Here is a 26,302-nt window from a genome sequence, read left to right on the forward strand (position 1 = left end):
AATCGTGGTTGGCCGCGGGGCGGCGGCTCAGCGGGCCCTGCAGCCAGGTGGGGGCGCCAACTGCGCGTGTGCAGCGCCTGGTCCCCGGGCCGGCGGGGGCGGGGCCTGCGCTCCGCGGGACGCCGTGATTGGTTGGGGACACGGGAGGGCGGGAGGAAGAGCTTGACAGAAGCGCTGCCGCCTCTGATTGGCCGCCAGGAGTAGCTCGTGCCGCCTGGCGGGACGGACGCGAAGGCGGCGGGCGCGTCGGCCCGTGATTGGCTGGGCCGGTCCCCGCGCCGCGCGTGGCCGCCGAGGGGAGGGACCCGGTAGCGGCTGGAGGCGGGCGCCGGGCCCCCGGGTGGCAGCGGCGGCCAAGCTGGCGGCGCGGCTTCCCCGCTCCCGCTCGAGCCCGCGCCTCGCCCGCGCCCACTCGCGGCTGGGCCAGGCCCGTGCGTCCCTGTCGCTGACCCCGCCGCCCGCCCCGTCGCTGCCGCACCCGCCGCTGCCCGGCCTCCCGCCCGGCCTGCCCCCCGCGCCGCCGCCGCCGCCCTCGGCGCTCGCCTTGGCGGAGTTGCCGCCTCTGCCGGCGCTGCCGCTGCGGCCCGAGCCGCTGGCGCCCTGGGGCCCCGGCGCCCACCTGGCGCTGCCCGAGCTGCCGCCGGAGGCCTGCGTGTCCGCGCCGCCCGCTGCCGCGCTCGCCCTGCAGGACCTGCCGCGCCTGCCCGCGCCCGCGCCGCCGCCCGCGCACCTGCCGCTGCCGCCGCTGCCCGCAGCCGCCGTCGCCGCCACGCCCGGGCCCGTGGGCGCGCGCGGCCGCCCGCCCCTGCTGGCCGATCCGCCCCCGCGGCCGCTGCCGCCGCTGCCCGCGCGGCCCTCGCCCTCCGGCCTGCTGGCTCCACCCGCGCCCCGCGCGCCCTGGTTGCTGCCCGCCTTCCCGCCGCCGCCGCCGCACCTCTTCCTGTCGCCTCCCTGCTGACCGCCCGGCCCTTCCGAGGTCTGGACCCCGGCGGGCTGCGGGCGGCTGAGTAAGCAGCGCCTCCTGGGGCGCGGGGCCGGCCGATGCGCAAAGCGAGGGTCGGAGCCCGGGCTGGGGAGGCGGGAGCGGTGTCCGGGGAGCCGGCCAGCTTTGGTGGGGGGGGGGGAGCAAGTCTAAAAATAAGTTCATTTTAAGAATAGGGTCTTTATTCCACTTTGCTGCCCTACAGCAAGCCTCTTGCCTGGTTATTTGAGAATGTAACTCATCCCCTGTGCTGATAAGTGGGCCGCTTATCAGAGCCGCCGGGGCGGGCGGGGGTTGGGCGCACTTGGCTCCAGGAAATTAAAACAAGCGTTTAAAATGCTCTGTCTGGGCAGCCCCAGTGGCGCAGCAGTTTAGCGCTTGCCTTAGACCCAGGGCGTGATCCTGGAGACCGAGTCCCACGTCGGGCTCCCTGCGTGGAGCCTGCTTCTGCCTCTCCTCTCTGTGTGTGTCTCTATGAATAAGTAAATAAGTAAAAATTCTAAAAATAAAATAAAATAAAATGCTCTGTCTGCGTTCGCAAAATGTCGCATTTTCCACTATAAAACGAAGAGTCTGGATGCATGACTAAGGTCCTGACCCACTATGTGTGGATGGCTTCTGCGAGACCCATACGCTGCCTTCTAAGTCTTGAGTCACACTGAACTGAAATAGAGCCCAGGGTTCTGCAGGCCTGGGTGCCCCGGAAAAGCCGCGGTGCTGATGGACGACCGATACTGGGCCCTGGAGCCACAGCATCACAGGCAAGGGCTAGGTCATCCCCCGCCGCTGGGAAAGCGCCCAAGGTGACTCATGAAAGGAAGCCCCTTTGCTCTCCCCACCTTTGCTTGGCCTCTCCTCCACCCCCACATTGCCAGATTCTCCCCAGCCTGTGCAAGTCAGAATAAACATTTCCTTTGTTATTCAGGTGGCTCCGGCTCAGGTAACCAGGCACAAGCCCTATCTCAGTGTGCTCTTCTGCAGCAGCTCAGGAGTGGTATCAGGAAGCCAGCATGACCTTGGGGGACCTCTGAGAGCTGAGAACCCATCAGCAAGAAAGGCAGTATATGAATTTCCTGTGACTGCTGTAGCAAATCGCCACAAATTGGGCAGCTTAAAGTAAAAAGGAATTTATCATCTCAGAAGTCCCAAATCAAGGCGCTGCAGGGCTGTGCTGTCCCATGGCTCTAGGGGAGGATCCCTCCTGGCCTCTCGGAGCTTCTGGTGGCCCCTGGCATCCAGCCTTGGCCTCTGTCTTCACCAGCCCTTACCCTGTGTCTCCAATCTTCCTATTTCCCTCTCAGACACCTGTCATTGGATGTGGAGTCCACCCTGAATCCAGAAGGATCTCATCTTGAGGTTTTAAATTTATCTTAATGTAATTACAACTGCAAAGACCCTGTTTTCAAATAAGGCCACACTCACAGATTCCAGGGTTTAAGCCCAGGCATACTGTTGGGGGCCACCATGCGATCCATACAGGCAGTGTCCTCTCCCCTGGGGCGCTGGCCCACCTCCAGACCGGTCTTCCCAGTGTCTCTTCCTACTGTGTCTGAAACCCTGTCTCTCACTGACCTGGAGCCTTGGGTGCCCAGCAGTCCTGGGCAGGAGCCAAAGGCACTAAGTACCTTACTAATGACTCCCCTTCCCCTTTCTTGAATCACAGCCCAGTTCCCACTCATGCTGGCTTGCTTCCTCCACCCCCTTTACATTCCGGAGCTCTCCTCTCCTCCCCTCCCCTCCCCTCCCCTCTCCTCTCCCTCTCCTCCCCTCCCCTCTCCTCTCCCTCTCCTCTCCCTGCAAAAAATCAGAGTAAACAGGAAGGACATCACTACAGTGAGGGGAAGGGCGACCCCACCCTCAGAACCCCGGACAGATAATAAAGCTAATTGCTTGCTACTCAATCCATGGAGTCTGATCAGGTTTACAGGTGAAACCACCACGATACTGTTAACAAAATACTCTCCTGCCAAGTCAATACCTATAGTCATCCCAAGGTGCGTGGGGTGCTCCCTGCCTGCACAAATTCTTAGAGTGACCCTGGAGGTGGGCGAGGCAGACTGCTTCCTTCATTTTCCAGCCAAGAGGCACCTGAGATGACTGCAATTGTCACTTGCCCAGGAAGGTCTGGCCCAGAGTCTCTTAGGCTGCCCAGAGCAGATGGTGAGCAATGATGGTGCAATCTGTGGGTCTGTGCCCGGGACACAGGGTGAAGGTGCAGCAGGTGGGGGGTGGCTCCTGGTGAAAGCAGATCCAGATGCAGTCCTGTGCGGGTGCCTGGTGTGGGATGGAGGGATCGCCGGCTGGGGAGGAATGGGGCAGGATTTGGGGGGTGGGGGGCGGTGGCTACTGGGCTGCCTTTGGGGAAAGAGGCACCAGGAGGCCCAGCTCATCCTGTGGCTCTGGGCTCTGGGCCTTGAAGTCAGGGTCTGGGGCTCTTTCAGGCTTGTCCTGTTTCTCACAAGTACCTGTGGCCAAGTTCCCATAGCTCTCTGAGCTTGTTTCCCTGTCTGTAAAATGTAGAATGGGTAGTAACCCAGTAAGAACTGTCAAGGGACCTTGAGGATTCATCTACACCTTTTGGTTCAGGGGCCCAGGGATCTGGCTTTTCTACCCACAAAGTCTGGGGCCTTGGGCACCTCTGCAAAGCAGAGGCTGGTTGTTCCCCAGTGCACCCCTGTACTCCTTGGCACCATGGTGGCTCTCCCGACCTTCAGTTCCCCTCCTTTATCTTTGGGCCACACTTTTCTCTAAAAGCATGGTAGAGGGGTGCCTGGGCAGCTCAGTCCGTTGAATGTCTGCCTTTGGCTCAGACCCTGATCTCCTGTGTCCTGGGATCCAGCCCCACATCGGGCTCCCACTGAGCAGGGAGCCTGCTTCTCCCTCCCCCTCTGCCGGTCCCCCTGCTTGTGCTCTCTGGCGTGCTCTCTCTAATAAATAAAATTTAAAAAAAGTTTTTTTTAAATAAAAGCGTGGTGGACGTGAGGACTAGAGCTAACCCACAACTGCCCTTCCCCCATCTAAGCCCCATCCGGGTTTCCTCTGCCCCCATGGGTGCCCCCCCCACCCAGAGAACGAAGGTCACGTCCAGTTCGCCCCAACCAGAAGCAGTGAACAGGGCGCGGCCCTTCCCCCGTGCCTCAGTTTCCCTCCACAGCAGTGCAGCGGGACAGGTTCCCCTCCCCCACCTCTTTCCGGGCTGAGGTGTGGGGGTGGGGATTCCTGCGGACGGACGTGTTGAAGTGCCTTTGAGGCGGCGACGGCGCAGAGGGAGTCCCCACCTCTCCATATCAATGGCATTCCAGCCCCATTTACAGGCCCCGCCAGGCCCCAACTTTAACCCTTCGGCTCCCAGATCCAGCGGCGTCCAGGTGACCGGGAGCCGGGAGGGCCGAGCAGGGCTGAGGGCGGGACGCGCGTCCTGCCGGCTGCCCGCGCCTCTTCCTCCGCGGCCGCCCCCTCCTGCCGGCCGTCCCTCCTTGTCCCCAGCGGCCTGTCCCACTTTCAGCCGCCCTGGGGGCCTGGGGCGCGGTGCCTCCTCTTACAAACACGGAAAAGAATAGACTTAGGTGGGAAGCTGCAGCGGCCCCCAGAGGGCCGGCGGGGACAGGCGGGTGACAGGCCTGGTGACAGCCGCGTGTGGGCCCCCTAGCAGCGGCTCCAGGGGCGGCCATGTCGCGGAGCGCAGGGCCCAAGCGCAGAGCCCAAGACAACTGGGATCTCCAACCTCGACGGTCCCGGTGCCGCCCCCGGGCAGGACACTTCCTCCGGGCCGGGCACTGGGGGTTTACACCTGCCTGTGCGACTGGGGGCCTGGCCCCCGCTGCAGGCTGAGCGGCCGCCGGCACCTCGGGGCGCCGAGGCAGACCCGGCTGGAGGCCCCATGGGTGGCTCGCTGGGCCCCTCGCCCCCGGGGCGCCGCTGCCTCCTGACACCTGCTGGAACCTGTGTGTCTGGATTCCTCCAGGCCCCAGGCTTGCCTCTATTTGCCCTTCCTCTCAGCCGCCCCTCCCCTCCGAGAGATCTAGGCTCGGCCCCTTGCCAGTGGCGCCCCCACTCCCGGCCCTGGAGGAGGTAGTGTGTGCAGGAAGAGCCCGGGCCACCAGAGTTCACCTTGCAGTCCTACTCCGTGGTGCTGGCCTCCGTCTCCATTTTAGGGGGAGCGGCTCTCCGCTTCCTCTGGTCACTGACCCTTTTGCAAATCTAATGAGAGTAGAAGCCTCTCTTCCAAAAAGTGCTAAAACCCATTCCCAAAAGCAGGCAAGCACTGGAAGTGAAAATCTCTTATAGGCTAAGCCCCACTGAGCAGGTGAAGAGGCACCCGGTGTGCACGGCTCCCAGGGCCCTAGAGCAGTGCAGTGAATGAGGTGTGCCTGGGGAACCCCGGGCCATCAGGGGCTGTCTCCTCATAGGGCAGATGGGCTGTGGGCCCTCCTGGGGGAGGCGTAGAGGCCAGAGGCTCTTCCAGATTAAGGGCCCAGCTCCTTGAAGAGTCTGTTAGCCACCCAGGAAAGTATATGAATGGAAGGAATTGTCATGAGTGTCCCCTACCCCTCATTCCTTTTCCTTCAGCTCCTAGCACCTAGGAAAGGGCTTGAGGGGGTTCATGACCCCCCAAATGAGGGGCCCATGTTTGTGGGTCCCATCAGGTTTCTCACAGAGGGTCTTTGACCTAAGGAGGTTAAGGACCTTGACCTTCCATAATCTGTCCCTTGTTGGAGGCAGGATTTGAACTGACGTCTATGAGTCTCAGGTTGCTCCCCACAAACGGAGTCACAGGCTCCGAGGGGGTCTTTCCTGAGGACTGTGAGGCAGGGTTCACCTGGGCTTCTCCCCCTTGCCCTCCTCTGTGGGGTCTCTTGCAGAGCGATCACTTACTCCCCGTGGAAAAGACTTGGGTCCTGGGGGCTTCACCCCCATCTGGGGCTCCTGTCTCCGCCACTCCTCCCTTCACCACAGACCCCTGCACGCCCCTCCCCTACTTCCACAGACGACTCTTTATGCCTCGGCCCCTGGAGACCTTCGGCGGCTCAGCCCTCAGTTTCATTATCTGGGGGGGTAGGAAGGGCACACCTGAGCTGCGGTTGAAGTTGGGGGGGGGTTTCTAGGCCGTTGCCTGGGCGATGCTACCTGAGCTGGGCGCCAGGCACCTGTTGCCAGGGGAACAGTGCGGGCGGGGCCGTCCCCTGAGAGCAACTGGGGCCACTGGGCTGAGACTGGAGACAGATCGGGTTCCTGGGGCAGGCAGGGGGACGGGAGCTGGGCTGGGGGTGTGGATACTGGGGGAGCTGGGTGTGTTTCCAACACAAAATGAAAAGCCCACAGGGAGGAGTTGCTGGGGGCGGAGGCGGTGGCTCAGGAGGCAGCTGAACCTCCACTTCCCTTCTCTTCTCGGCGCCGACTGGAGCCCTGCCCTCACCCTTGCCTACTCCCCAGCTGGTCCTCAGCCTCTCCTTTCTTTTGTTCCTGCATCCCCACAAGCACGGATGTCCTTTCGTCTGGTTCCCGGTGGCAGTACCCCTTCCCAGGCTCCCCATCCCATCCCCAGCCCCTCCTTCTCCCAGTAGCTCAGCCTCCGCCAGTCTCCGCTTCGCCGCCCCTCCCTCTGCCTCCACCTCAAAACCCCGCCTGCACCTGGGAGCCCGCTGAGTCCCCAGGTGACACCCACAGAGGGTGCGCTGCTCAGTGTGAAGCTGCACCTGCCAGCGGGACCTCAGCCTGAAGGTGGGTCTGGAGGGTCTTTGCAAGCTGGGCCAGGCGGGCGGCGGCCAGGACGTGACAGCAGGGTGGCAGGAGCAGCAGCCACTGGGCATCGGATAGGCAACGGGCCCCTGGAGGGGACACTGCGACTTGGCTGGAGCAGGACTGTGAGATTGACCTGTGCGTGTCGGGGTGAGAGAGACACCCGTGAGGGGCTTGGAGAGATGTGCTTTGCAAGAGGCCCACAGATGTGAGGACTGTCCGGCCGAGGACGCGGACTTCTCCTTGCGCTGGGCGCCAAGACGCCCACCCTGCAGGATCCGACCCACCCCTGAGTCAGCCAGGTTGTTCAAGGTTCAGAAGACCTGAGGGGACAGATGGCTTCAACAGCCCTTGAACTCCTGGGCATGACCCTGGCCGTGCTGGGCTGGCTGGGCACCCTGGTGTCCTGTGCCCTGCCCCTGTGGAAGGTGACGGCCTTCATCGGCAACAGCATCGTGGTGGCCCAGGTGGTGTGGGAGGGGCTGTGGATGTCCTGCGTGGTGCAGAGCACAGGCCAGATGCAGTGCAAGGTGTACGACTCCCTGCTGGCGCTGCCCCAGGACCTGCAGGCTGCCCGCGCCCTCTGCGTCGTCGCCCTCCTCTTGGCCCTGCTCGGGCTGCTCGTGGCCATCACAGGGGCCCAGTGCACCACCTGCGTGGAGGATGAAGGCGCCAAGGCCCGAATCGTGCTCACCGCAGGGGTCCTCCTGCTGCTCTCCGGCCTCCTGGTGCTCATCCCTGTCTGCTGGACCGCGCACGCCATCATCCAGGACTTCTACAACCCCCTGGTGGCCGAGGCCCTCAAGCGGGAGCTGGGGGCCTCCCTCTACCTGGGCTGGGCCGCTGCCGCCCTGCTCATGCTGGGTGGGGGCCTCCTCTGCTGCACGTGCCCTCCACCCCAGATGGACCGGCCCCGAGGCCCCAGGCTGGGTTACTCCATCCCCTCCCGTTCAGGGGCATCTGGGCTGGACAAGAGGGACTACGTGTGAGGTGGTGTCCCTGGAAGCCCGCTGTTCCAGCCCTGACCTCATGAGCCCTGGCCTCGTGCTGGATGCCCTGCTGTCACCCTGGCTCCATTCTGCCAACCTATTCCCCTGCGGGTGAAACCCATTTCCCTGAAGCTCCAGTCAGGCCTGACTACAGAGCTGAAACCTGACCCTCTCCAATGGGGTTCCCACAAGTCCTTCTCCTGCCTCCACCCAGGCAGAGCCAGAGCTGATGGGGTACACTGGCCTGCCCCTGCCTCCATCCCCAGACAGATTACTTTCTTCCATGGTCCACACTTGGGCTGGCCCTCCTCTTCCTCTGAGGTCACCTGGGCTTCACCCCAAGGGCAGCAGGTCTCTGGCTCCAAACCAAGGAGGGGATCCCTGCCCTGGGGTGGGTCCTCTCCAGCCTGGCCACCACCTGCATCCAGAGATCCAGGCCAGGAGTCCCAGCCAGTCACCTGCCCCACCTTCTCTGCTCACCTGCTAGTTGGAAATAAACAGAATTTTGTACCTTGGCTCTTCTGATCTGTGGTCAGGCAGGGAAGACCAGGTGGTCTTCCCTTGGGCTGTCAGTCCAAGGCCCACTCCAGGACCTGTCCAGTGGGTGCCCTCCCTCCCTTGCCACGGGGGATCCAAAGATAAGGTGGGTGAGTCATTTGTGCTTCCCTCCTCCCCCTGCCAGGCTGGCACTCAGCAGCCCCCCAGCAACACCCAAGGCAAGCAACAAAATAAGACAAGCTTTATTTAGCAAAACTGGTGCATGTGTGTGGTGGGGGAAGCACGGCAGAAGTGTGCAGGGGCTGAAGGTGAGAGGGTCAGGGGTCTACAGCACAGCTGGGACAGGGCTCAAGATAGTGGAGTCAGAGGTCAGAAGACTTGAAGGCGGGCAGTTCTCTGGTGACTTATCATCTGCTCTTCTAAATGCTCAAGAGCCAGAGGCCTAACCAGTGAGGGACAGGCTGAAAGCACCTGAACAGCAGGCAGCCTTTATGTTGGACCACAGCTCCAGGCTGGCCTCCACGATGGGGATGTCCAGGGCGGAGAAATATCCAGAAACTCTGAAGCATCACCTCCTTGGTTCCCTCATCCAAAGGTGAGAAATACCAACAGCAGAGCCCATGAGAGACTTGGGTTTCTTGGTTATCAAATGAATTAAAAAAAAAAAAAAAAAGAAAAGAAAACCCTCTCCCAAAAAGCAAAAAAGATAAAAAACAAGCCCAAAGCTGTCTAAATCACCATCACGATTTCTCCAGCTCAGGGGGTTAGACTGAGAATTAGACATAATTCTTAGTGGGGTACTCGGGGGCACACGGAGAGGTGGCATGTGCGGCAGATGCTGAGTATCGGGCCATATAATGACTTGAGCTCCGGCCCCCCCCAGAGGGGCAGGTGCAGCACAGCAGCCCCCCACCCAACAACAAAAGGCCAGAGGCTGCCCAGCCCAAGTAGAGGGAGGCTCCCAGCTCCCGCTTTTGGGCGTCTGACACGAGGGGGTTGTAGAAATCCCGGATGATGGCGTGGGCCGTCCAGCAGACAGGGATCAGGGTCAGGACCCCTGAGATGACAAAGATGATCCCAGAGACTAGCACCAGACGGGCCTTGGAGTCCTTGTCTTCCACGCAGGTGGTGCACTTGGCTCCGGCGAGGTATACTAGCAGCCCGAGCAGGGCCAAGAGGAGGGCGACGACGCAGAGGGCGCGGGCAGCCTGCAGGTCCTGGGGCAGCGCCAGCAGGGAGTCGTACACCTTGCACTGCATCTGGCCTGTGCTCTGCACCACGCAGGACATCCACAGCCCCTCCCACACCACCTGGGCCACCACGATGCTGTTGCCGATGAAGGCCGTCACCTTCCACAGGGGCAGGGCACAGGACACCAGGGCATTCACCCAGCCAAGCAGCGTCAGGATGATCCCCAGGATTTGCAGGCCGGCAGAAGCCATGGCAAAGTGGAGGGGGACAGGAGCTGCATTGAGAGACGAAGGAAGCAGATTCATGAGAGAGAGGACAGGCTGGTCCAGACCCTTTGTTCCCAGTGAGTGCTAACTCTCATGCCACACGCCGTGGCCACCGCACAGGGCACCGAGAGAGTACAAACCCAGGGAGTAAGGACACCATGGGCAAGGCACACTCCTTGAGCCTCATTTTCTCATGGGCAAAACGAACACTTAATGTTTAGCGTGTAATTTTTACCTTGGTTATGCGATTGTCACCCAGTCCTGGCCGTTTTGAGGGCAAATGAGACACAAAGCCTTTACCCATGTTAGTCCATGGCCCCAGCCACTTTGCACTTTGCGTACATTTATCAGACAGCAAAGTAGCAAAAAAAGGATGAAACAACAGAGGGCAATTTCCAGATGGCCTCCTTGGGACTCAGACGGTGGGTTGGCTCTGGCCATGACTGTCAGGCTCCAAACCTGTCAGTTTCAACATCAAGATCAGAGATCCAGGCTTCCTTCCACTACCCAATAGCAGTGTCCAAACCCGTCACTGGTTCTGTATCCCCAGGCGGGTAGGGACATTTGTGTCTCAGGTGACCCTGCCTCCCTGGCCTTGCTGCAGTCAAACTCTAGAGAAGCAGGAGAAATAAAGCACCCCAAAGGGAAAAAACACCCCCCAAATCACTCCTTCCCCAAGGCTGTGTGCTCCCCCCCCCCCCCCCCCCGCCCCCAGGGTCACAATGAGCATACCCTCCAAAGTTGGGAACATTTTCTTGTGCCTTCTTGCCCCAAATGCCATCGTCTCAGGACTCAATTCTGCTAAAAGGACCTAAACCCTTGGAGTGTGTCCAGTGAACCGGTCCCTCTGGGGCAGCCCCGGGCCCCCTCACATCCCACTTAGTGCCCTGGCTGGCTTCGGGGCGGTTCTGTTCAGGGTCCGGCTGTGGCTCTCCATTACCCAAAGTTCCCGCGCACGATTTGGACTTAACCTCGCGCGGGTCCCAGCAGCGTGGCCAGAGGCCGGAGCGGGCTCGCCTCCTGTGCATCCCGCCCAAACCCGCGGTAATGACCTCGGGGGAGATCGGACGGCAAGACCCCGCTCATCCCGACCCTGGGGTCGGCCCTCCGCGCCTCCGGCCGGGTTAGGCCCACCCAGGCGCCCCGCACGCGCCCCGCACCTGCCCCGCACCTCCAAGACCCTACCCCTTCCCTCGACCTCTTCTCTTTCCGCACACCGCGGGGTCGGCTTGCGCCGACGGCGCCCCCTCCTGCTCTCGAGCCCTATTTCCTTTGCGAGTCCGACCAGAGGAAGGGTCCGCGAGCCCCCAGCCCCGGAGCCGCGCTGCGGGACGGGCTTAATGGCCGCGTGATCGGCAGGGTCCGCTCCCGGAGGGGAGGGGGAGGGGAGCCCCGCCCCGGAGAGCAGCGCAGGTGGGGGAGGGGCGCCCGGGTTTCGGTGCCTTTGTCCGGGGGGGAGGGGCGTTTAACCCTTCCGTGGCTGCAGAAGGACCTGAGGAGCTCCGCAGCTCCAGGCAGACCCCGCCCGGGGGCTGTGCCCGGTGTCCGCCACCAGGTTAGTCTAGGTTCTCTGCACGCACCCCCACCCACGCCGCCACGCCCCCTGCACCCCACTCCTCGCGGAGTCCGCCTCTTCCCCTCACCCCCAGGCTCACCTGCGAAGAGGCCCACCGGGATTCGTAGGAGCCGCCGAGTGTGTGGCCCGGGCGGAGGCGGGGGTCTTAAAGAGGCAGTGACGTCACTGGACCACCGCCCCGGGGAGGGGCAGAGACCCCATTCCGGACCGCGGGCGCGCGAATCCCAACCTCTTCAGCTGGGGTCGCTGGAGCCCGGGCCCGCCCCGCCTGCCTGTGGCCCGGGCTCGGGGACCTCAGCAGGCTGAGGCCGGGCCCGCAGGAGCTCAGGGCCCAGGGCCCGGGGCTTGGAGCCAGACGGAGCTGGCTCCGGACTCTGCTACTTCCTAGTGGGGACCCCGGGAACTCACCTAACCCGCCCAAGCTTCAGCTTCATACTCGGCAAAATTGGAGACAGCAAGCCCACATTTTACTGTGTAGCTATGTCCTAAGGTAGAAATTAAAGACCTTATTATTATTATTGGTTATGTTGTTATCATCATATCCCGGGGCCCCTAAGAAAGCTGCAGTTATCGTTGAGGCGGGTGCTTCGTGTCTGATTCCCGAGCCCGCCCCCCCCCCCCCCCCCGCCCGCAACTTCCCGGACTTCAGCATCCACAGGGCAGGGCAGGGCCTGCGGACCTGCGGGGTCCCAGCCGCTGGCGCACCGCGCTAGCGTTTGTTGAGCGAATGCCTGAACGCAGCGGGCCTGCCGGGCGGGGCGGGGCGTCCAGGAGCCGGGCGCCGGGCGAGCCGAGGGAGGGCGCCGCCCCGGAAGGCGGGGGCGGAGGCGGGGCGGCCGCTGTCCGTCCCGGCCCGCGCGCCGCGGGTTCAGACGGCCGCGGCCGCCGGACGCGCACCATGGTTCTGGGCCCGCTGCGTCCGCTACCGCGGCTCCTGGTGCTGGGGCTCGGGCTGGCCCTGCTGGGCGCGGCCGCCGGGGAGCGAGTGCCAGGTACGCGGGCCGCGGGGCGCGGACCGCGGGGCGCGGGGCGCGGGGCCCGGGCCGGGCGGGAGGCCGCGGGGCCAGGGAGCCGGAGAACTGGACTGAACTGGGGCGAACTGGGCGGACATGCGGATCCGGGCTTGGGCGGTCTTCAGACACCGCCTCCCCGGCCAGGAGAGGCTCATCCTGCTCCGGACTTCATCCGCAGTCCTGGCCTCAGTTTCCCCCCTGTTCAGAGGTGGGTGGGGGCGGCTTCTGTCCTAAGTCCAGACTCGGAAGTAGCGGGAGAAAGTTTGAGGGCGGCACGTCTCGTTGGGTGAGAGAGCACGCCCCCAGCCTGTTCAGTGCCTGATCTGTGTAGCCCCAGGGGTCGAAGAGCACGGGGGTCTGTACCCCCTATACCATGTGGGGTGCCCCCTTCCATCCGGTGACTTCAGTGCCCAGCTATGCGGGGGGAGGGACCGGGGTCGGGCCCGGTGCCCAGGAGTGAGTCACCCGCCGGCTGCGGGGGGGTGTGTGCGGGGACCTGACCGCCCCCCCACAGCGTCTCGCGCTGGGCCCCCCTCTCCCCTGCGCTGCCGAGTCCCGGTCGGGCCGTGCGGTCACCTGTGAGGAATGCGCGGGGAGAGCGCCGGTGACTCACGTTATTCGAGCCGGCCGACCCTGACCTCAGCCCCCAGAATAGCCGTGCCCCGCCCCAGCTCTGACCCGCGGCCCCCTCCCCAGGCACCACCCCCTGCTCTCGCGGCAGCTCCTGGAGCGCGGACCTCGACAAGTGCATGGACTGCGCGTCGTGCCCGGCGCGACCGCACAGCGACTTCTGCCTGGGCTGTGAGTGGGGGCGGGTCCGGGGCAGCGGGCCGCAGATGGGAGCGGAGGGTGGACGGGGAACAGTGGGCTTCAGATCTGGGGGGTTAATCGGGAAGGGGGGTGGGAGGCGGGGTGGGGTGGGGAGCGAATCGGGGCGGGAGCCGCGGCGGGGAAAGGCTTGGGGCTCAAGGGGGGGCGGGGCCGGTACCGATAGGGGCGAGGTCTAACTCGGAGCCCCGCCCCCAGGCGCTGCGGCCCCTCCAGCCTCCTTCCCTCTGCTGTGGCCCATCTTGGGGGGTGCTCTGAGCCTCGCCCTCGTGCTGGGACTGCTTTCTGGCTTCTTGGTCTGGAGACGGTGCCGCAGGAGAGAGAAGTTTACCAGTAAGTGTGCCAGCCCACCCCACCCCCCGTCATTCCTCAACATCGCCCCTGCTCTTGACCACCTCTCTTCTTATCTTGCAGCCCCCATCGAGGAGACCGGCGGTGAGGGCTGTCCTGGCGTCGCACTGATCCAGTGACAGTGAGAGCCCTTGCCAGCACCAGGCCCCACCCACTCATCATTCATTGATTCATTGATTCATTCATTCTGGAGCCAGCCCCCTCACCCCAGTAACAGAGCCAGACTCTTCCAACCACAGGGGTGTGGAGATGGGGGACTGGTGAATCACCTCTCTGAGGCCTCGGCCCAGGCTTCAGAGGAGGCTTCCAAGGTGTCTGACTGCCCTGTCTCTGGCTCTAGGACAGGAAAGGAGACCACCTGGTTCACCAGACAGCTGACACTAAGGAACTGCAGCATTTGCACAAAGGGTCCCTCCGCTCCCATGGCCTCAGGGCCAGGCTGACCTGAGGGCCAGACAACACCAGGCCCCACCCACTCAGATGTGCTGAAATTCCACCCTGGGGTCTCTGTCTGGGGGGTTAGGGACCTGTTGCTAACACTAGGGGGCTGGCCCTCTAGGGGGGCTGGCCCTAAGACACTGTCCCCCCCAACCCCCAAAGGGGGGGAAATATTTATTTTGGGGAGAGAGTTTGGAGGGGAGGGAGAATTTATTAATAAAAGAATCTTTAACTTTAAATGGTTCGGAGCGTGGCATGATCCCCAGCCCGACTTCCCAGAGCTGGAGGGAGGAGTGAGTCAGCCGCGGGGGCGGGGGTGAGGCTCTGACTCACACATTCTCAATGCCTGAGCCCAGCCTGCCAGGACCTGGCCAGGCCCTGACCGTTTTTTCCAGGGAAGATTTTGAGAAACCCCAACCATCAGCACTCCAGCTTTCCCACCTTCCTTCCCAAAGGCCCCAGGGTTCCAGACTGAAGCCTTTATTTGCTCAGCAATCTTTATTCAGTTTCTAGGGGGGGGGGGAGTGCTCCCCTTCTCATGCTCCTGTCCCTTCTGCCCCTCCCACCCCAGGGCTCTGTGGGATTCAGTGTCCTCCTCTGTTGAGGGTAGGTCCTGGGGCCCAGAGGCCTGGTCTGGAGAATATACGGAACAGCTGATCCCTTAGTGGGAATGCTGGTCTTCTCTATTGTGGGGAGGGAGGGTGGGCAGTATTTCTGTCCACCAGCACTCAGAGCTCCATCATCTCCCCAGTTTGGGTTGCAGGGTAGTGAGGGGTAGGGGAGTCCCCTAGCCTCAGCAGCCGGAGGGCCTCAGGGATCAGGTTCCCAGGGTAGCGCCAGAGAAGCAGCTCAGAGCACGGGCTCCTGTTAAAGGAAGTAACAGCATGGGGCTGAGGCTGGCCTGGAAGAGCCACCTCCCACCAGGTCCAGGTCCCTAAGAGCTTTTGGGCTGCCAGCACCTTCCAAGGAGCCAAGAGGGGAAACAACAGAGGTTGGCTAGAAGCTAAAAATAGCAGGATGAGGCAGGGCCTAGACATTGGCTCCAAAGATCGGGTGTGATCCTCCAGAAGGCCCAGGCGGTGGTCAGTGGATGGTGCCTACCTGAGTGGGGGCAGAGATGGGGGGAATACCATGGGGGGGCTGCAGTAAGGGTGGTCATTGTGCAGGCTGAGTCGAGAGAAGTGGGTGGCCATGTTCTCTTCAGAAAGAAACTGTTTGCGCAAGGGCTCCCTGGGGAGAGACAGGAAGGAAGACAGGCAGGCTGGGATATTCACATGGGTGACAGTCTGATGGGGACCTAAGGTGACAGAGGTCTTGTTGGGAGTCCCTCCCTGCCCCCAAACTCACTGCTCCTCCTCCAGGCGCCGCTTGGTGCTCATGGGCACAGCTCCTCGGAGAGGGGAGCTGGGAAGAAAAGAAATCCAGGTGCACCCCACCCTCTTGGCCCCATCCCCAGGATCTGCTCTCCAGTGCCTGCAGTTCTAAGCCGAGAAGCCCCCAGGCCATTCGTCTCAGTTGACACCTAGTCACCTCCCTCTCCCAGGCCTGCCAGCAGCCTGCCTTGGAACTCTCAGCCCAGTCTCGGCTTATGCCCAAGCCTTGCCGACTTGCCCCACCGCCTGTCATCTCGCAGACCAGCCCTGAGCCCCCTGCCAAAGCTCCTGGGTCCCTGAGCCAGGCCCACCCGGTGCCCCTACACACACCTCACGTCCTGGGCTCGGGGCGTCCCCGACGCGGCCCGTGGGTCGCGCTGGGCCCGGCCCGGGGGGCCTCGTTCCAGGGGTTGCTGCAGAATCATTTGGGTTCGGGGTCCTGCGAACAGAGGGTGGGATCCGGGGGACAGGGCGGAGCCTCAGAGGGCGTGGTCCAGCGCGCGGGGCGTGGGTTTTGGCGCGCGCAACGGCGAGCTTCCGCGCAGGCGCGGAAGTCGAGCGACGCGCGGCTGGAAGGCGGGTCGGCTCGGCTCGGGTTGGTGGGTGGGGGAGGGGAATCTGGCGTAGCGGGGCTGTGGTGGGGCCCCACTTAGTGTTGGGAATTTTCGCGGCGGTCACCTGGGCTCCTGAGGCTCTGGGGAGTACTCGGCGGTTGCCTTCGCGCCGGACAGGCTGGCGGTGTTGGGGCCGTGTGGCGCCGAGAAGGGGAACCGCTCGCGGGCACGTTCGGACTCGTGAAGCTACGTCGCGCTGAGCACTCTGGGATTTGTAGTTCTCGAGATGGAGCGCGCTGTGCCACACGCGGTACCTCTGGGTCAGGTGAGGCGGGCGTGGTGAGCGGCGCCTTCTGGGTTTGTAGTCCATGCCCGGCTCGTTAGGGGCAGGCAGGGAGTTGTGCCCTGAGCCCTGTTTTGCGCGGGACTCGGACTCTGACCCGGGAGCGGGAGGGTAACCCAGTAGGATCTTAGGGACCTAATATGAAAGTGGGAGGGTAGGGATTAGAAGTCAGTATGTTTCTCTGTTCTGGGGAAACGGAGCCATGTGTTAAGCGCTTTGTATGAGACAGTTGTCTGCGAAGCTTTAGGTGCAGTAGCTCTGACACTTGTGACCAAGTCCCCTGGGAGCTCCATATGACCTTGAACCTTGGGGGCCAGCCTGGGCTCTTGCCAGGGTCCTGGTAGAAGTCTTGCCTCACCTGCCCACTTCCTCACCCTGTTCTTGGACCAACCCCTGGGCCATACGGGCAGGCACCCACTTGGTGGGGCACCTCAAAGGCCGGCTGTGAGATCTGGGCTGTGGGAGAGCCGAGCAGGCAGGAGGGAGTCAGAATCTCCAGTCCTAGATATCCCACGTGGCCCTCATCCAGTCTCTCCCCACAGATGGAAGTGTTTCAGGCTCTGCAGCGGCTCCACATGACCATTTTTTCCCAGAGTGTCTCCCCCTGCGGGAAGTTCCTGGCAGCTGGCAACAATTACGGGCAGATAGCCATCTTCAGGTACCCTCACCCCTGCTTCACCACACAGTAGTAGTTCTAGCACTTGTACTCTCTGGGACTGGCGCCCTCGGCTTCTGACTCTCAGGCTCCCCTCCCCTATTCCTTCAGCTTGTCTGCTGCTCTGAGTTCTGAGGCCAAAGAAGAAAGTAAGAAGCCAGTGGTGACATTCCAAGGTGGGTGCTGCCATTGTGTCTGGCTTAGAGAACCCCCAGGTAGGGGAGGGCAGCAGGACAGGGTCACTCAGGGTCTTCATTTCCATCTAGCCCATGATGGACCGGTCTACAGCATGGTCTCCACAGATCGACATCTGCTCAGTGCTGGGGATGGGGAAGTGAAGGCCTGGCTTTGGGCAGAGATCCTCAAGAAGGTAAGGAGTGTGGAATTGGGGGATGGGCTGGGGTGCCTGGTCCCAGAGAGCCTCTGACCTCATGTAGCATTTCCCTCCACCAAGGGTTGTAAGGAGCTGTGGCGGCGTCAGCCCCCATACAGGTGAGTGAGAGCCATGTGGGTAATGGGTAGAAGGTACTTGGGGGTGAAGGGACTGCCTCACCAGAGCTCACCTCGTTTTCTCTCTCCCAGGACCAGCCTAGAAGTGCCTGAGATCAATGCTTTGCTTCTCGTCCCCAAGGTCTGAGCCCTTTGTACCGGGGCTCTGCCCTGCCCAAACTTAAAGCCTTTTTCCTCTCCCTGTCCTGATTTGATGCTGACTTGCGATTCCACCCTTCCCTCTTCTGCAGGAGAATTCTCTCATCCTGGCAGGGGGAGACTGTCAGTTGCATACGATGGACCTTGAGACTGGGACCTTCACAGTGAGAAGGCCATGGAGCTGGGGTGGTCAGGGCTGGATGGTCGTAGGGTCATTCTTCCTGGATCTCCTGACACTGGGCTTCCTCTTGCAGCGGGCCCTCCGGGGCCACACAGACTATGTCCACTGCCTGGCGCTGCGGGAGCGGAGTCCCGAGGTGCTGTCAGGTGGAGAGGATGGAGCTGTGCGACTTTGGGGTAGGTTAGCGTAGTGTCCGGTTGGAGGGAAACATGGCAACGGAGACTGGGGCGAGCAGGATGCTTCTCATGGTTCTTCCCGCACAGACCTCCGCACAGCCAAGGAAGTCCAGACCATCGAGGTATATAAGCATGAGGTGAGGGCACGTACCAGGCCCCGTCCTCCCTTTCACCGCCCTGGGCATCCCCTGTGTCTTCATCTCCTCCTCTCTTCTCCTCCTCACCCCTAGGAGTGCTCGAGGCCACACAATGGGCGTTGGATCAGCTGTTTGGCAACTGACTCAGACTGGATGGTAAGCGGGGCAAGGTGCAGAATGGGTGACCACTCCGGGCCCTGCCAACTGAGGGACTATGCTCACAGTGGTTGGGGCCCCCCACCTTTCTGCCCAGGTCTGCGGAGGAGGCCCAGCGCTCACCCTCTGGCACCTCCGATCCTCCACACCCACGACTATTTTCCCCATACGGGTGCCACAGAAACATGTTACCTTCTACCAGGACCTGGTGAGGCCCTCTGTCTTGCTTCTGCCACCTTTGCCCAGTATCCCTCTCCAATCCTGACTCCCGACTCCCTCCCTGCCCTCCAGATTCTGTCAGCTGGCCAGGGCCGCTGTGTCAACCAGTGGCAGCTGAGTGGGGAGCTCAAGGCGCAGGTGCCTGGCTCCTCCCCAGGGCTGCTTAGCCTTAGTCTCAACCAGCAGCCAGCAGCACCCGAGTGCAAGGTGGGTCCTGCAAGGGGCTGTGGGGGTCCATGGGGGGGGGTAGGGCACGTGTGTGTGGACATGCCAGCCACTGCCCTCCTGCTTCCAGGTCCTGACAGCCGCAGGTAACAGCTCCCGAGTGGATGTTTTCACCAATCTCGGCTACCGCGCCTTCTCCCTGTCCTTCTGACCTCTGGCAACACCCCTTCCATCATCCCAGGGATTTAGATTGCTTTTTTTTATTTTATTAAATAAGTAAATTTTTAGGCTATTGTTCCATGCATGTTCTTCTCAAGAATGGAGGCTGAGTTGGTGTCATGATTTTTATATATTACTCTGTTTGATCTTGATACATAAATACCCACCCTCATCCCTGCCCTGCAGCGCGCCAGGCCCTTAGAAAATATAGACCTATAGAGATTTAAAACTCAGCTCTGCCTCACCTGCCCCGCCACCTACCTGGGGCCCTTGGCCCCCAAAGCTGGTCCCTGCTCCCAACGAGCCTTTGCCCAGCTTCCCGGGGTGGGGAGGGCACCAGGCCCCTCTGGAAGACGCTCAGGACCATTAGAGGAAAGGAAGCCAGAAGGCACCGGCGGCCCCCATGGCCCGGCCTTCAGGTCCTTCGGAAGAGGTTGCTTAGGAAGCCGCCGGCGGGCCCAGGACCCAGGCGCAGCGAGAAGCGCGGGGCGGCGCGGCGCGGGACGGCTCCCGCCGCACTTAGCTCCTTCTGTCGTTGGGAGCGCAGCTGCTGGCCGATCACCACCTGCATGTCGTCCTGCGGGCGGGCGGGCGGGGCCGGGCGGCTCAGTCGGTCCGCGTGGCCACGTGTCGGCCGCCCCTCCCAGACGCCGGCCCCGACCCCGCCCCCGCCGGGCCCCGCCCCTCACCTGCCAGGCCTCCAGCTCTTGCGTCAGCGCCACCTTCTGGCGGATAGTGCGAAGCAGCTCCCGGGAGAGCGAGTCCCGCTCCAGAGAGACGCGGCCGAGCTCCAGGGACAGTTCCAGCGCCCTGCGGGCAAGAGGGGCAGAGAGTGGGCCCGGGGGTGGCGGGAGCTGCCGGACCCGGACGGGAGCGGTGCGGCTAACACCGAAAACAGGGTCGGAGGGCCGCTGGTGGGTGCGGAGGCCGGGGTGGACGGTGGAGAGGCTCACTTGTTCACAGCTTCGTCCCGGTCCGAGAGGGCGCCGCTGAGGGCCTCGTCGGGGTCGCCATGCGTCCGCAGCTCCTTCTGCCTTTGCAGCTCCTCCCGCAGAGACTGTAGCTCTGCCCGCTGCAGCGCGACCTGTGGGCAGGGAAAGGTGAGGAGGGGCAGCCAGGCCCTCCGCCAGCCCCACAGACCCTCCCCGCAGCCTGTGCTGGAGACCAAGCTGAGCCCCCGGGCTGGCGCAGGGTGAGGTGGGGCAGGGTCGGTTGGGTGGTGTAAGTCTGCAGAAAGGATGCTGGTGGAAGCACTAGGAGGTGGGACCAAGGAGGGGAATGTGGTCCAGGAAGTCTTCCTGGAAGAGGTGGCGTACGGCCAGCTCTTGAAGCATGACTACAGGTTTGTTGGGATGAAGATAGATCCAGGTAGAGGGGCGCAGGCTCAGAGGTGTAGATGGGCAAGAGAAACTGGCGTTGGAATGGGCTCCGCGTCCAGCGCTATGCTCCCACTCCCACACCTCATCCTGAAGCCCGGCCACTTCGGCCTCCTTCTCCTCTAGTATATCCCCTGGCCTCAGGGATGCTCGCTTCTTGGGAGGCTCCAAGCTCTCCTCTTGGGGCGAAGGCTGGTGGCTGAACGCTTCTTGGATCTCGGGGGACGGAGTGTTCTGTTGACCAAAGGGATGGGTCAGCGAGGTGTCGGACCTCCTGCGCGAAGGGGGCGCGGCGGAGTCTGCAGGGCACGGGGGCCGGGGGCCGCCAGCTCACCGGGGCAGCTCCGCGGGCGTCAGCCTTCGGGTCCTGGCCGCTGTCGAGGCTGTGAGCCAGCTCCGACTGCAGTGAGGCTCCCGACAAGTCGGCGTCCCGAAGGCGCGACTCCTCCTCCAGCTCCGAGACGCGCCTCTGCAGCCCCCGCAGCGCTCTCAACGCCTCCCCCGCCTCGCAGCGCGCGCGCTCCAGCTGCGGAGGGACAGACAGGCGGACAGGAGCATGCGCAGTCCGCCCCGTGCGCCCGGCGGCCTCATCCCGCCTCGACCTGCTGGGGGCGCCGGCGCGCCACCGAGAGCCGGGCAGCCCGCGCGCCGTGGCGCCCCAGCAGCTGGCTCCTCTCTGGACGGCCGACGGCCGGCGGCCTTGGGCGCGCAGTTGCCCCTGGCGGATACCAATTTCCTCATCTATAAAGTAGGGTGCGGACAGGTGCCCTCGCTTTAAATTTTCCCATCACCCTCCCTCCAGCCCCGCCCCATCAGGTCACCTGGCAGAGTCCCTCCCCTTCCCCCGACCTGTTGGCCCAAATCGTTAATGGGTCATCCAGCGCCCTACTCGTGTCTCACCCTCACCGCGGCGCTCTACCATTCCCATCCCATCTCGCAGACAAGGAAACTGAGGCTGGGCGTCCCACAATAGTAAGAAGGGGTGTTGGGATAAGAGCCCATATTATTTGACCACAAAGACCTCGAACATCGGCCCATGCTGCCTCTTGTCATTTCCTTTTGCTCATCTCCACTGCCCCAGACCTAGTCCAAGTCCCGGTCATCTCTGGCCCCAGCCTCCGCCCTGGCCTCCCAAGTGCCAGGCTCTGATGCCCTCTAAAAGCATACCACCCCTGCTCAATACCCTTCTGAGGCTCCCACTTGCCCTTTGGCTAATGCCCAGGCTCTCCTGGCCCAGCTTCTGGGGCTCCCAGTGATCCAGCTTGGCCTCATCTCCCAGGAAGCCCTGAGGCAGTGGTCAATGCCCTGGTCAGATGCACCCACCCCGCCCAGCCCCACTGGTCACCTCCAGGCTATGCTCTCGCTTCTCGCGCCTCAGCAGCAGCAGCTCTTCATGGGTTGCCTGTAGCCTGCCCTGGCCCTTCTCCACCTCCTCGCGCAGGTCCCGGATCTGGGCCTCCAGGTCCTGCCGGCGGCTCTGCAGCATCTGGTTCTGGGGAAAGACCTCAGGGCTGGAGGGGAAGTGCTGGGCCAGCCCCAGACGGCCCCCAGCCCCAGCTGGGACTCACCTCCCCTTGCAGACTCTCCAGCCGCATCCTCAGCTCTGCTCCTGCCAGGACCTGAGCCTGGCACTGCCCCCGAAGGCCATCCAGTTCCCTCTGAAGCTCCTGCTCAGTCTGGGAGGCCTGTAGAGGGGAAGGCGGGGGAGGCCTCGCTGGTCCAAGCCTTACCACCAAGCCCAGTGCACCCACCCCCACACGGGGACACAGCCATCTGCCCTGGTCCTGCCTGGGGATGTGGGGTCAGCATGCTCCCACCTGGGCGAGCTGCTGGCTGAGCCGGAGGTTCTGCTCGCTGAGTTCAGTGAGGGCCCGTGCCCGCTCACGCCCGCTGTCCTGCTGCTCTGAACGCTGCTCCCCGAGCTGGGCCCGCAGGGCCTCCACGTCCCCCTCCAGCTCCACCGCTCTGGCCTCCCACTCGGCTCCCCGGGCTGCCAGGCCCTGGCGGAGCTCATGGTTCTCCTGCTGCAGCCGCTGTGGGGCCGCAACACAGAGTCAGGGACAGGGAGGTGAGGCAGTAAGCACGCAGACCCAGAGGGCGTCCGAGCGGGCCGAGACACGCAGACACGCCATGCAGGGAAGCCAGCGGGAGGAGCAGGCAGGGAGCCTAAGGCAGAGTCTCGGGGAGGTGGGTTTCCAGGTCAGGAGGAGCTGACCGGGACCGGAGTGGAGCGGGGCTCCCCGATGCCCACTCACCTCTGGCTGCTGCCTGGGCTTCTGGAGCCGAGATCGCAGGCGCCGTTTTTGGCGTCTGAGTCTGGCAGAATGGAAGCCCCGGCCCATGGCCTCGCACACCGATGCTCCAGGGGCTCTGGAGGTTCAGCCTCTGCTCAGCCCCTCACCCCCAGCGCCTCTTGGCCAGCTCCCTCTAATTAACCCTGGCCAGCCCCGCCTGGGCTCCGTGCCTCTGCATGCCCTCTCCAAAACCTGTCCAACCAGCAGGGGGACGCTCTTGGCACACCCAGGTCCCCCGCTTGGGGAGGCGGCAAGTGGGGGGGCAGCTTCGGCCCCTGCCCCCATAAACTCTCAAAGCAGGAAGGTGGTACTGACCATATCGCTGCTGCAATTATTAGCAGGCGCTCCTGCTGGGCCAGTTGTTACTGTTTTCCTGGTATCATTTCATTTAATCAACCACAGTTAGAATCGTTAATGTGCTTATTTTATATATGAAGAGCCTGGGGCTCAGAGAGGTTGAAGGCCCTGCCCAAGGACACACAGTAAATTAGTGAGGCAGGGATTCCAACCCAGGTGGCCAAACTCTTAAGCAAATATCGGGGAGCAACACAGCTCTAGGATTGGACTCCCCAGGGTCAGGATCCAATTGTCCTGGACGGTGCCCCGCTCTGCTGCTGCTTTGTGGTTAGACAACTCCCTTAATGTCTCCAGGTTCCAGCCATGTAGCCACCCGCCCAGTGTTTCCTGAGCTCCTCCTGTTGTGGGGTCTGGCTATCTGCAGTCAGTGAGACCACCAAGCTCCCTGCCTCCAGCAGCTGAGTCTAGAGAGTCACAGGCAAACGGACAGGGGTAGGTTGGGGTCCTTTAAAGAGAAGCAATGTTCGAATTCACACCTAAAGCACAGGAAAGAAGAGGACTACACCGAGGAATGGCAAGTGCAAAGATCCTGAGAAAACACGCAGGTTACTCAAGGCCCTGCAAAGAGGTCCTGTGGGAGGACAGTGGCGCAGCAGCCGAGGCCGCACTTGGGGACTGTCAGGCCTTGATGAAGAGTCTCAGTGTCATTGTAAATGTGATGGGGAGCTGCCGGGAGATTTTAGGCAAGGACCGAAGTGATCATATTTGCAATTTTTGGAGATCCTTCTGGCTGCCTTAGAATGGAGCACGGAGAATGGGCTCCAGGGGGCAGAGAGTGGAAGGGGGGGACAATTATGGAGGCGGCTGCGGGGCTGGGTCAATGTTGGCTGCGGCTAGCTTGGTAGCTGGAGAGACCATGAGAAGTGGGAGGATTAAGAATCTAGTTTAGGGGCAGCCCGGGTGGCTCAGGGGTTTAGTGCTGCCTTCAGCTCAGGGCGTGATCCTGGAGATCCGGGATCGAGTTGCACATCGGGCTCCCTGTGTGGAGTCTGCTTCTCCCTGTGTCTCTGCCTCCCACCCCGTGTCTCTCATGAATAAATAAATTAAAAAAAAAAAAAAATCTAGTTTAGAGGCAAGATCCACAGCGCTTGCACACGGGGGAGAAGTGAGGTCATGAGCTGCTCGGGCTCTGGTCCTGAGGTGGGAAGCCAGGATGAGGACCACACGTGATGGGGGCAGAGAATCAAGATTGCAGCTTATGTTGAGATGCCCATTAGGTGGCCTGGGGAGGGGGTGTGGGGCATAAGCTCCCCAGGCCCATCTCGGGGCAGTGGTTGGGGCTACCTGGATGCTGGAATCAGTGGTGCCTGGGGTGTTTAGGGGGCCAGATGTGACCCCCCAGAATAACTTTGTGGCTGAGGACAGCCTGGGCAGAGGGGGGATTTCTTCCTACATCACAGGATTAGGTGAGAGGCGGTGGAGGTAATGCATGGAAAGGGCTTCACCCAGAGCCAGGCAGGGCGGGTGTTCAGTAACTGCTGGCTGGGGTTCTGCCATCCTGCTGAGGAGCCAGACCCAGGATTCACAGAAGGCCGGTGGCTTGCCCAGGGTCACACAGCCAGGCAGAGTCTGAACCCACATCTGGACTTGACCTCAGAGCCCATGTCCTACACCACGGAGAATACTCCCGGGAAGACAGCCCAGTCCTGAACGTGGTTGCAGGCATTCCCGGCCTGGCCGTCCTCCCCCTGCCTGGCTGTCCTCCCCCTGCCCACCGGCCAGGAGCCTCCTCCCTGTCCACAGCCTGCTCCCCGCACCCCCGCCCGGCCCTGCCCCTGCAGCCAGCTCACTTCCTCACGCTCAGCGTGCTGGGTGCTCAGTGTCTCCAGCTGCCGCTGTAGCTCCTCATTGCGCTCCAGAAGCATCTTGCCAAGCTCCGCGGCCAACAGCACATCCTTCTCCTTCTGCTGCAGCTGTAGGGCCAGGTCCTCAGGCTCCTCTGGCCCTGGGCCCCCTCCCAGGAAGGAGTCCCTCCTTTCCAGCACAAAGGGGAAGAAGCCCTCATTGCCACTGGGGGAGGCACCTCCTGAGAGCAGCCCCGACAGGAAGCTTGGTCCTTGGGGGGAGCTCATGGCACCTGCAGCGTCTGTGGGCACAGGTGGGTCAGTGGGGACAGGTAGCTACAGCACACTCTACTCTGCAGCCAGGGGGACCTGCCCCCTGCTGGTCAAGACCTGGCCCTCTCCGTCCTGCAGCCAGGGCTTCCCTGGGCCACGAAGGGTTAATGATCTGTATCTTGGCCACCCAGCTCCGTTAATGTCCCCGGGGTAAACTGAGGCAGGGAGCACAAGGAAACGAGCTGCCTTTGGCAGACATCCTCTGCCCCCAGGTAACTGTGCCCCGGTGCCCCAGGACCTCAGGTCACCGTGCTGAGAGTGCCCCCCCACTTCCCACGCCTCAGCTGTTCTGGCTCCCAGCTCCTTAGCAGCAGGGAAACTCTTCCTAGAAACCAAGTTCTCAGGGACTCAGGACTCAGATGAGCGCAGCCCCTTCCCCTCCCAAGAATACCGGCCTTGGGAACGCAGGTGGGCAGAACCGGTCCTCCCATTCTGGAGTGTTGGCCCCAGTTTTCCGGGGCCCAGGTGGCAGGCCCAGGGCAGGGCCAGGTAACAGGTTGTGCCAGCAGAGTGCTGCCCGGCCACTCCAGGTTTCTGTTTACTTCCCGGCCCGCCCCGGGGGACGGCAGCCTGGTGGCACTCTCCGGGGACTGCTCAGGGCCCAGCGGTCCAGGGTCTCAGGGGGAGACCACACAGCAGACTTCCAGGGCAGGGCCCCCCTCCAGCCCTCTGGAAGCCCCCCACTCCCTACACACACGCACACACCTGTCCCTCCTCCTCTCGCCTCTCCAGGTGTCCGAGCCCAGCCCTACCCGCGGGACCCGTGGTCCGGGTAGTCCCAGCCCAGCGGGGACCCCGAGTCTCCCTGACGCGGCCCCTGTGGACCCCACCCGCTCCGGAGTCCCGGGGGCGACCCCTGTCCCCCGCCTCCGGCACCGAGCTGCCGGTGGGCACCCCGACCCAGGCATCTGGGCCTCCAGCTCCTCGACCCCTCAGCCCCCAGCCCCCAGCCCCCCCGCGCCTGAAGCGCAGCGACCACCGCCTTCCCGCCGCCGCCCCCGCTGGCGGGGCCCAGGAGTCAGGCCGGGCCTCCCCGTGCCCCGGGGCCCGCGCCCCGACCCTGCCAGCCCGGGGCGCCCCCCAGGCTCTCACCCGCCGCCGCCGCGCTCCCTCCAAGGTCCCCGCGGTCCCCAATCCCCTCTTCCGGAGGCGGTGCCAGGTGCCGGGCCGGCGCAGGTGAGGGGGCGGTGCCGCGGGCGGGACTGGGGCGCCCCCTGGCGGCCCGAATGGCCGGGCTGCGGCCTGCGGCCTCCCGCGGGCTCCCCCGCACCCACCGACCTGCTGCGGTCGGAAGCCACGCCCCGTGGACTGAGCGCCTGCAGGGTGCGAACCCCGCGCGGGGCACAGACTTCGCCCCCTCCCCCCCACTGCCCTGCGGAATCGGACAGCATGAGAACGACAGGGACGAATAGAACATATTAAGCACCCTGCTAAGGAAGCTCTTTTATAGACACAACTACT

General features: G+C 63.0%; 6 protein-coding genes across 9 annotated transcripts; 3 read left to right on the forward strand and 3 right to left on the reverse strand.

Moving 5' to 3' along the window:
• Positions 1–6,202: 6,202 nt before the first annotated feature.
• CLDN9 (claudin 9) lies at positions 6,203–8,225 on the forward strand. Its single transcript, XM_077906329.1, has one exon. The coding sequence runs from the start codon at positions 7,057–7,059 to the stop codon at positions 7,708–7,710; it is 654 nt and encodes a 217-aa protein (XP_077762455.1). The 5' UTR covers positions 6,203–7,056; the 3' UTR covers positions 7,711–8,225.
• Positions 8,226–8,432: 207 nt separating this feature from the next.
• CLDN6 (claudin 6) lies at positions 8,433–11,864 on the reverse strand. Of its 3 annotated transcripts, none has more exons than XM_077906328.1 (2): positions 11,650–11,864; positions 8,433–9,673 (listed from the first exon to the last, which is right to left on the reverse strand). In XM_077906328.1, exon 2 carries the CDS (start codon positions 9,648–9,650, stop codon positions 8,985–8,987), a length of 666 nt encoding a protein of 221 aa, XP_077762454.1. In that variant the 5' UTR covers positions 9,651–9,673; positions 11,650–11,864; the 3' UTR covers positions 8,433–8,984. The 3 variants fall into 3 exon arrangements, with proteins under 3 accessions (XP_077762454.1, XP_077762453.1, XP_077762452.1); XM_077906327.1 differs by having other exon boundaries at positions 11,321–11,862; XM_077906326.1 differs by lacking the exon at positions 11,650–11,864 and adding an exon at positions 10,398–10,810.
• Positions 11,865–12,076: 212 nt separating this feature from the next.
• Positions 12,077–14,110, forward strand: TNFRSF12A (TNF receptor superfamily member 12A). Its single transcript, XM_077906334.1, has 4 exons — positions 12,077–12,233; positions 12,951–13,055; positions 13,281–13,415; positions 13,497–14,110. The coding sequence occupies exons 1-4, from the start codon at positions 12,140–12,142 to the stop codon at positions 13,550–13,552; spliced, it is 390 nt and encodes a 129-aa protein (XP_077762460.1). The 5' UTR covers positions 12,077–12,139; the 3' UTR covers positions 13,553–14,110.
• A 240-nt stretch (positions 14,111–14,350) lies between these two features.
• Positions 14,351–16,075, reverse strand: HCFC1R1 (host cell factor C1 regulator 1). 2 transcript variants are annotated; one of them, XM_077906332.1, is made up of 5 exons: positions 15,923–16,075; positions 15,575–15,683; positions 15,219–15,275; positions 14,973–15,101; positions 14,351–14,735 (listed from the first exon to the last, which is right to left on the reverse strand). In XM_077906332.1, exons 2-5 carry the CDS (start codon positions 15,667–15,669, stop codon positions 14,600–14,602), a joined length of 417 nt encoding a protein of 138 aa, XP_077762458.1. In that variant the 5' UTR covers positions 15,670–15,683; positions 15,923–16,075; the 3' UTR covers positions 14,351–14,599. The 2 variants fall into 2 exon arrangements, with proteins under 2 accessions (XP_077762458.1, XP_077762459.1); XM_077906333.1 differs by lacking the exon at positions 15,219–15,275.
• THOC6 (THO complex subunit 6) lies at positions 15,786–18,765 on the forward strand. Its single transcript, XM_077906331.1, has 13 exons — positions 15,786–16,123; positions 16,684–16,799; positions 16,908–16,972; positions 17,063–17,166; positions 17,251–17,288; positions 17,379–17,427; positions 17,537–17,608; positions 17,699–17,801; positions 17,889–17,938; positions 18,032–18,094; positions 18,192–18,302; positions 18,386–18,520; positions 18,609–18,765. The coding sequence occupies exons 1-13, from the start codon at positions 16,085–16,087 to the stop codon at positions 18,687–18,689; spliced, it is 1,026 nt and encodes a 341-aa protein (XP_077762457.1). The 5' UTR covers positions 15,786–16,084; the 3' UTR covers positions 18,690–18,765.
• BICDL2 (BICD family like cargo adaptor 2) lies at positions 18,729–26,050 on the reverse strand. The gene is made up of 10 exons (XM_077906330.1): positions 25,934–26,050; positions 24,515–24,810; positions 21,891–22,106; positions 21,642–21,758; positions 21,419–21,565; positions 20,408–20,599; positions 20,158–20,307; positions 19,651–19,781; positions 19,387–19,507; positions 18,729–19,274 (listed from the first exon to the last, which is right to left on the reverse strand). The coding sequence occupies exons 2-10, from the start codon at positions 24,794–24,796 to the stop codon at positions 19,113–19,115; spliced, it is 1,518 nt and encodes a 505-aa protein (XP_077762456.1). The 5' UTR covers positions 24,797–24,810; positions 25,934–26,050; the 3' UTR covers positions 18,729–19,112.
• Between the last annotated feature and the right edge of the window lie 252 nt (positions 26,051–26,302).

This window comes from Canis aureus, chromosome 8, assembly GCF_053574225.1.
Source record: "Canis aureus isolate CA01 chromosome 8, VMU_Caureus_v.1.0, whole genome shotgun sequence".
In the NCBI taxonomy this organism is placed as follows: Eukaryota; Metazoa; Chordata; class Mammalia; order Carnivora; family Canidae; genus Canis; species Canis aureus.

What these genes read in the sequence shown, in the direction of transcription:
- CLDN9 (XM_077906329.1), top strand. Translation starts at nt 7,057, where the DNA reads ATGGCTTCAACAGCCCTTGAACTCCTGGGCATGACCCTGGCCGTGCTG.
- CLDN6 (XM_077906326.1), bottom strand. Translation starts at nt 10,446, where the DNA reads ATGGCATTTGGGGCAAGAAGGCACAAGAAAATGTTCCCAACTTTGGAG. An exon ending in AATGTTCCCAACTTTGGAGG is followed by an intron (nt 9,674 to 10,397) that starts GTATGCTCATTG and finishes CTCTCAATGCAG; the next exon opens with CTCCTGTCCCCCTCCACTTT.
- TNFRSF12A (XM_077906334.1), top strand. Translation starts at nt 12,140, where the DNA reads ATGGTTCTGGGCCCGCTGCGTCCGCTACCGCGGCTCCTGGTGCTGGGG. An exon ending in CGCCGGGGAGCGAGTGCCAG is followed by an intron (nt 12,234 to 12,950) that starts GTACGCGGGCCG and finishes CCCCCTCCCCAG; the next exon opens with GCACCACCCCCTGCTCTCGC. An exon ending in CAGCGACTTCTGCCTGGGCT is followed by an intron (nt 13,056 to 13,280) that starts GTGAGTGGGGGC and finishes CCCCGCCCCCAG; the next exon opens with GCGCTGCGGCCCCTCCAGCC.
- HCFC1R1 (XM_077906332.1), bottom strand. Translation starts at nt 15,669, where the DNA reads ATGATTCTGCAGCAACCCCTGGAACGAGGCCCCCCGGGCCGGGCCCAG. An exon ending in CCCCGAGCCCAGGACGTGAG is followed by an intron (nt 15,276 to 15,574) that starts GTGTGTGTAGGG and finishes TTTTCTTCCCAG; the next exon opens with CTCCCCTCTCCGAGGAGCTG. An exon ending in CGGCGCCTGGAGGAGGAGCA is followed by an intron (nt 15,102 to 15,218) that starts GTGAGTTTGGGG and finishes GTCTCTCCCCAG; the next exon opens with GGAGCCCTTGCGCAAACAGT.
- THOC6 (XM_077906331.1), top strand. Translation starts at nt 16,085, where the DNA reads ATGGAGCGCGCTGTGCCACACGCGGTACCTCTGGGTCAG. An exon ending in TTGAGACTGGGACCTTCACA is followed by an intron (nt 17,609 to 17,698) that starts GTGAGAAGGCCA and finishes TTCCTCTTGCAG; the next exon opens with CGGGCCCTCCGGGGCCACAC. An exon ending in CAACTGACTCAGACTGGATG is followed by an intron (nt 18,095 to 18,191) that starts GTAAGCGGGGCA and finishes CTTTCTGCCCAG; the next exon opens with GTCTGCGGAGGAGGCCCAGC.
- BICDL2 (XM_077906330.1), bottom strand. Translation starts at nt 24,796, where the DNA reads ATGAGCTCCCCCCAAGGACCAAGCTTCCTGTCGGGGCTGCTCTCAGGA. An exon ending in AGCACGCTGAGCGTGAGGAA is followed by an intron (nt 22,107 to 24,514) that starts GTGAGCTGGCTG and finishes GCGGCCCCACAG; the next exon opens with CGGCTGCAGCAGGAGAACCA. An exon ending in TGGCCGGGCTTCAGGATGAG is followed by an intron (nt 19,782 to 20,157) that starts GTGTGGGAGTGG and finishes CCCTGCCCACAG; the next exon opens with GTCGCGCTGCAGCGGGCAGA.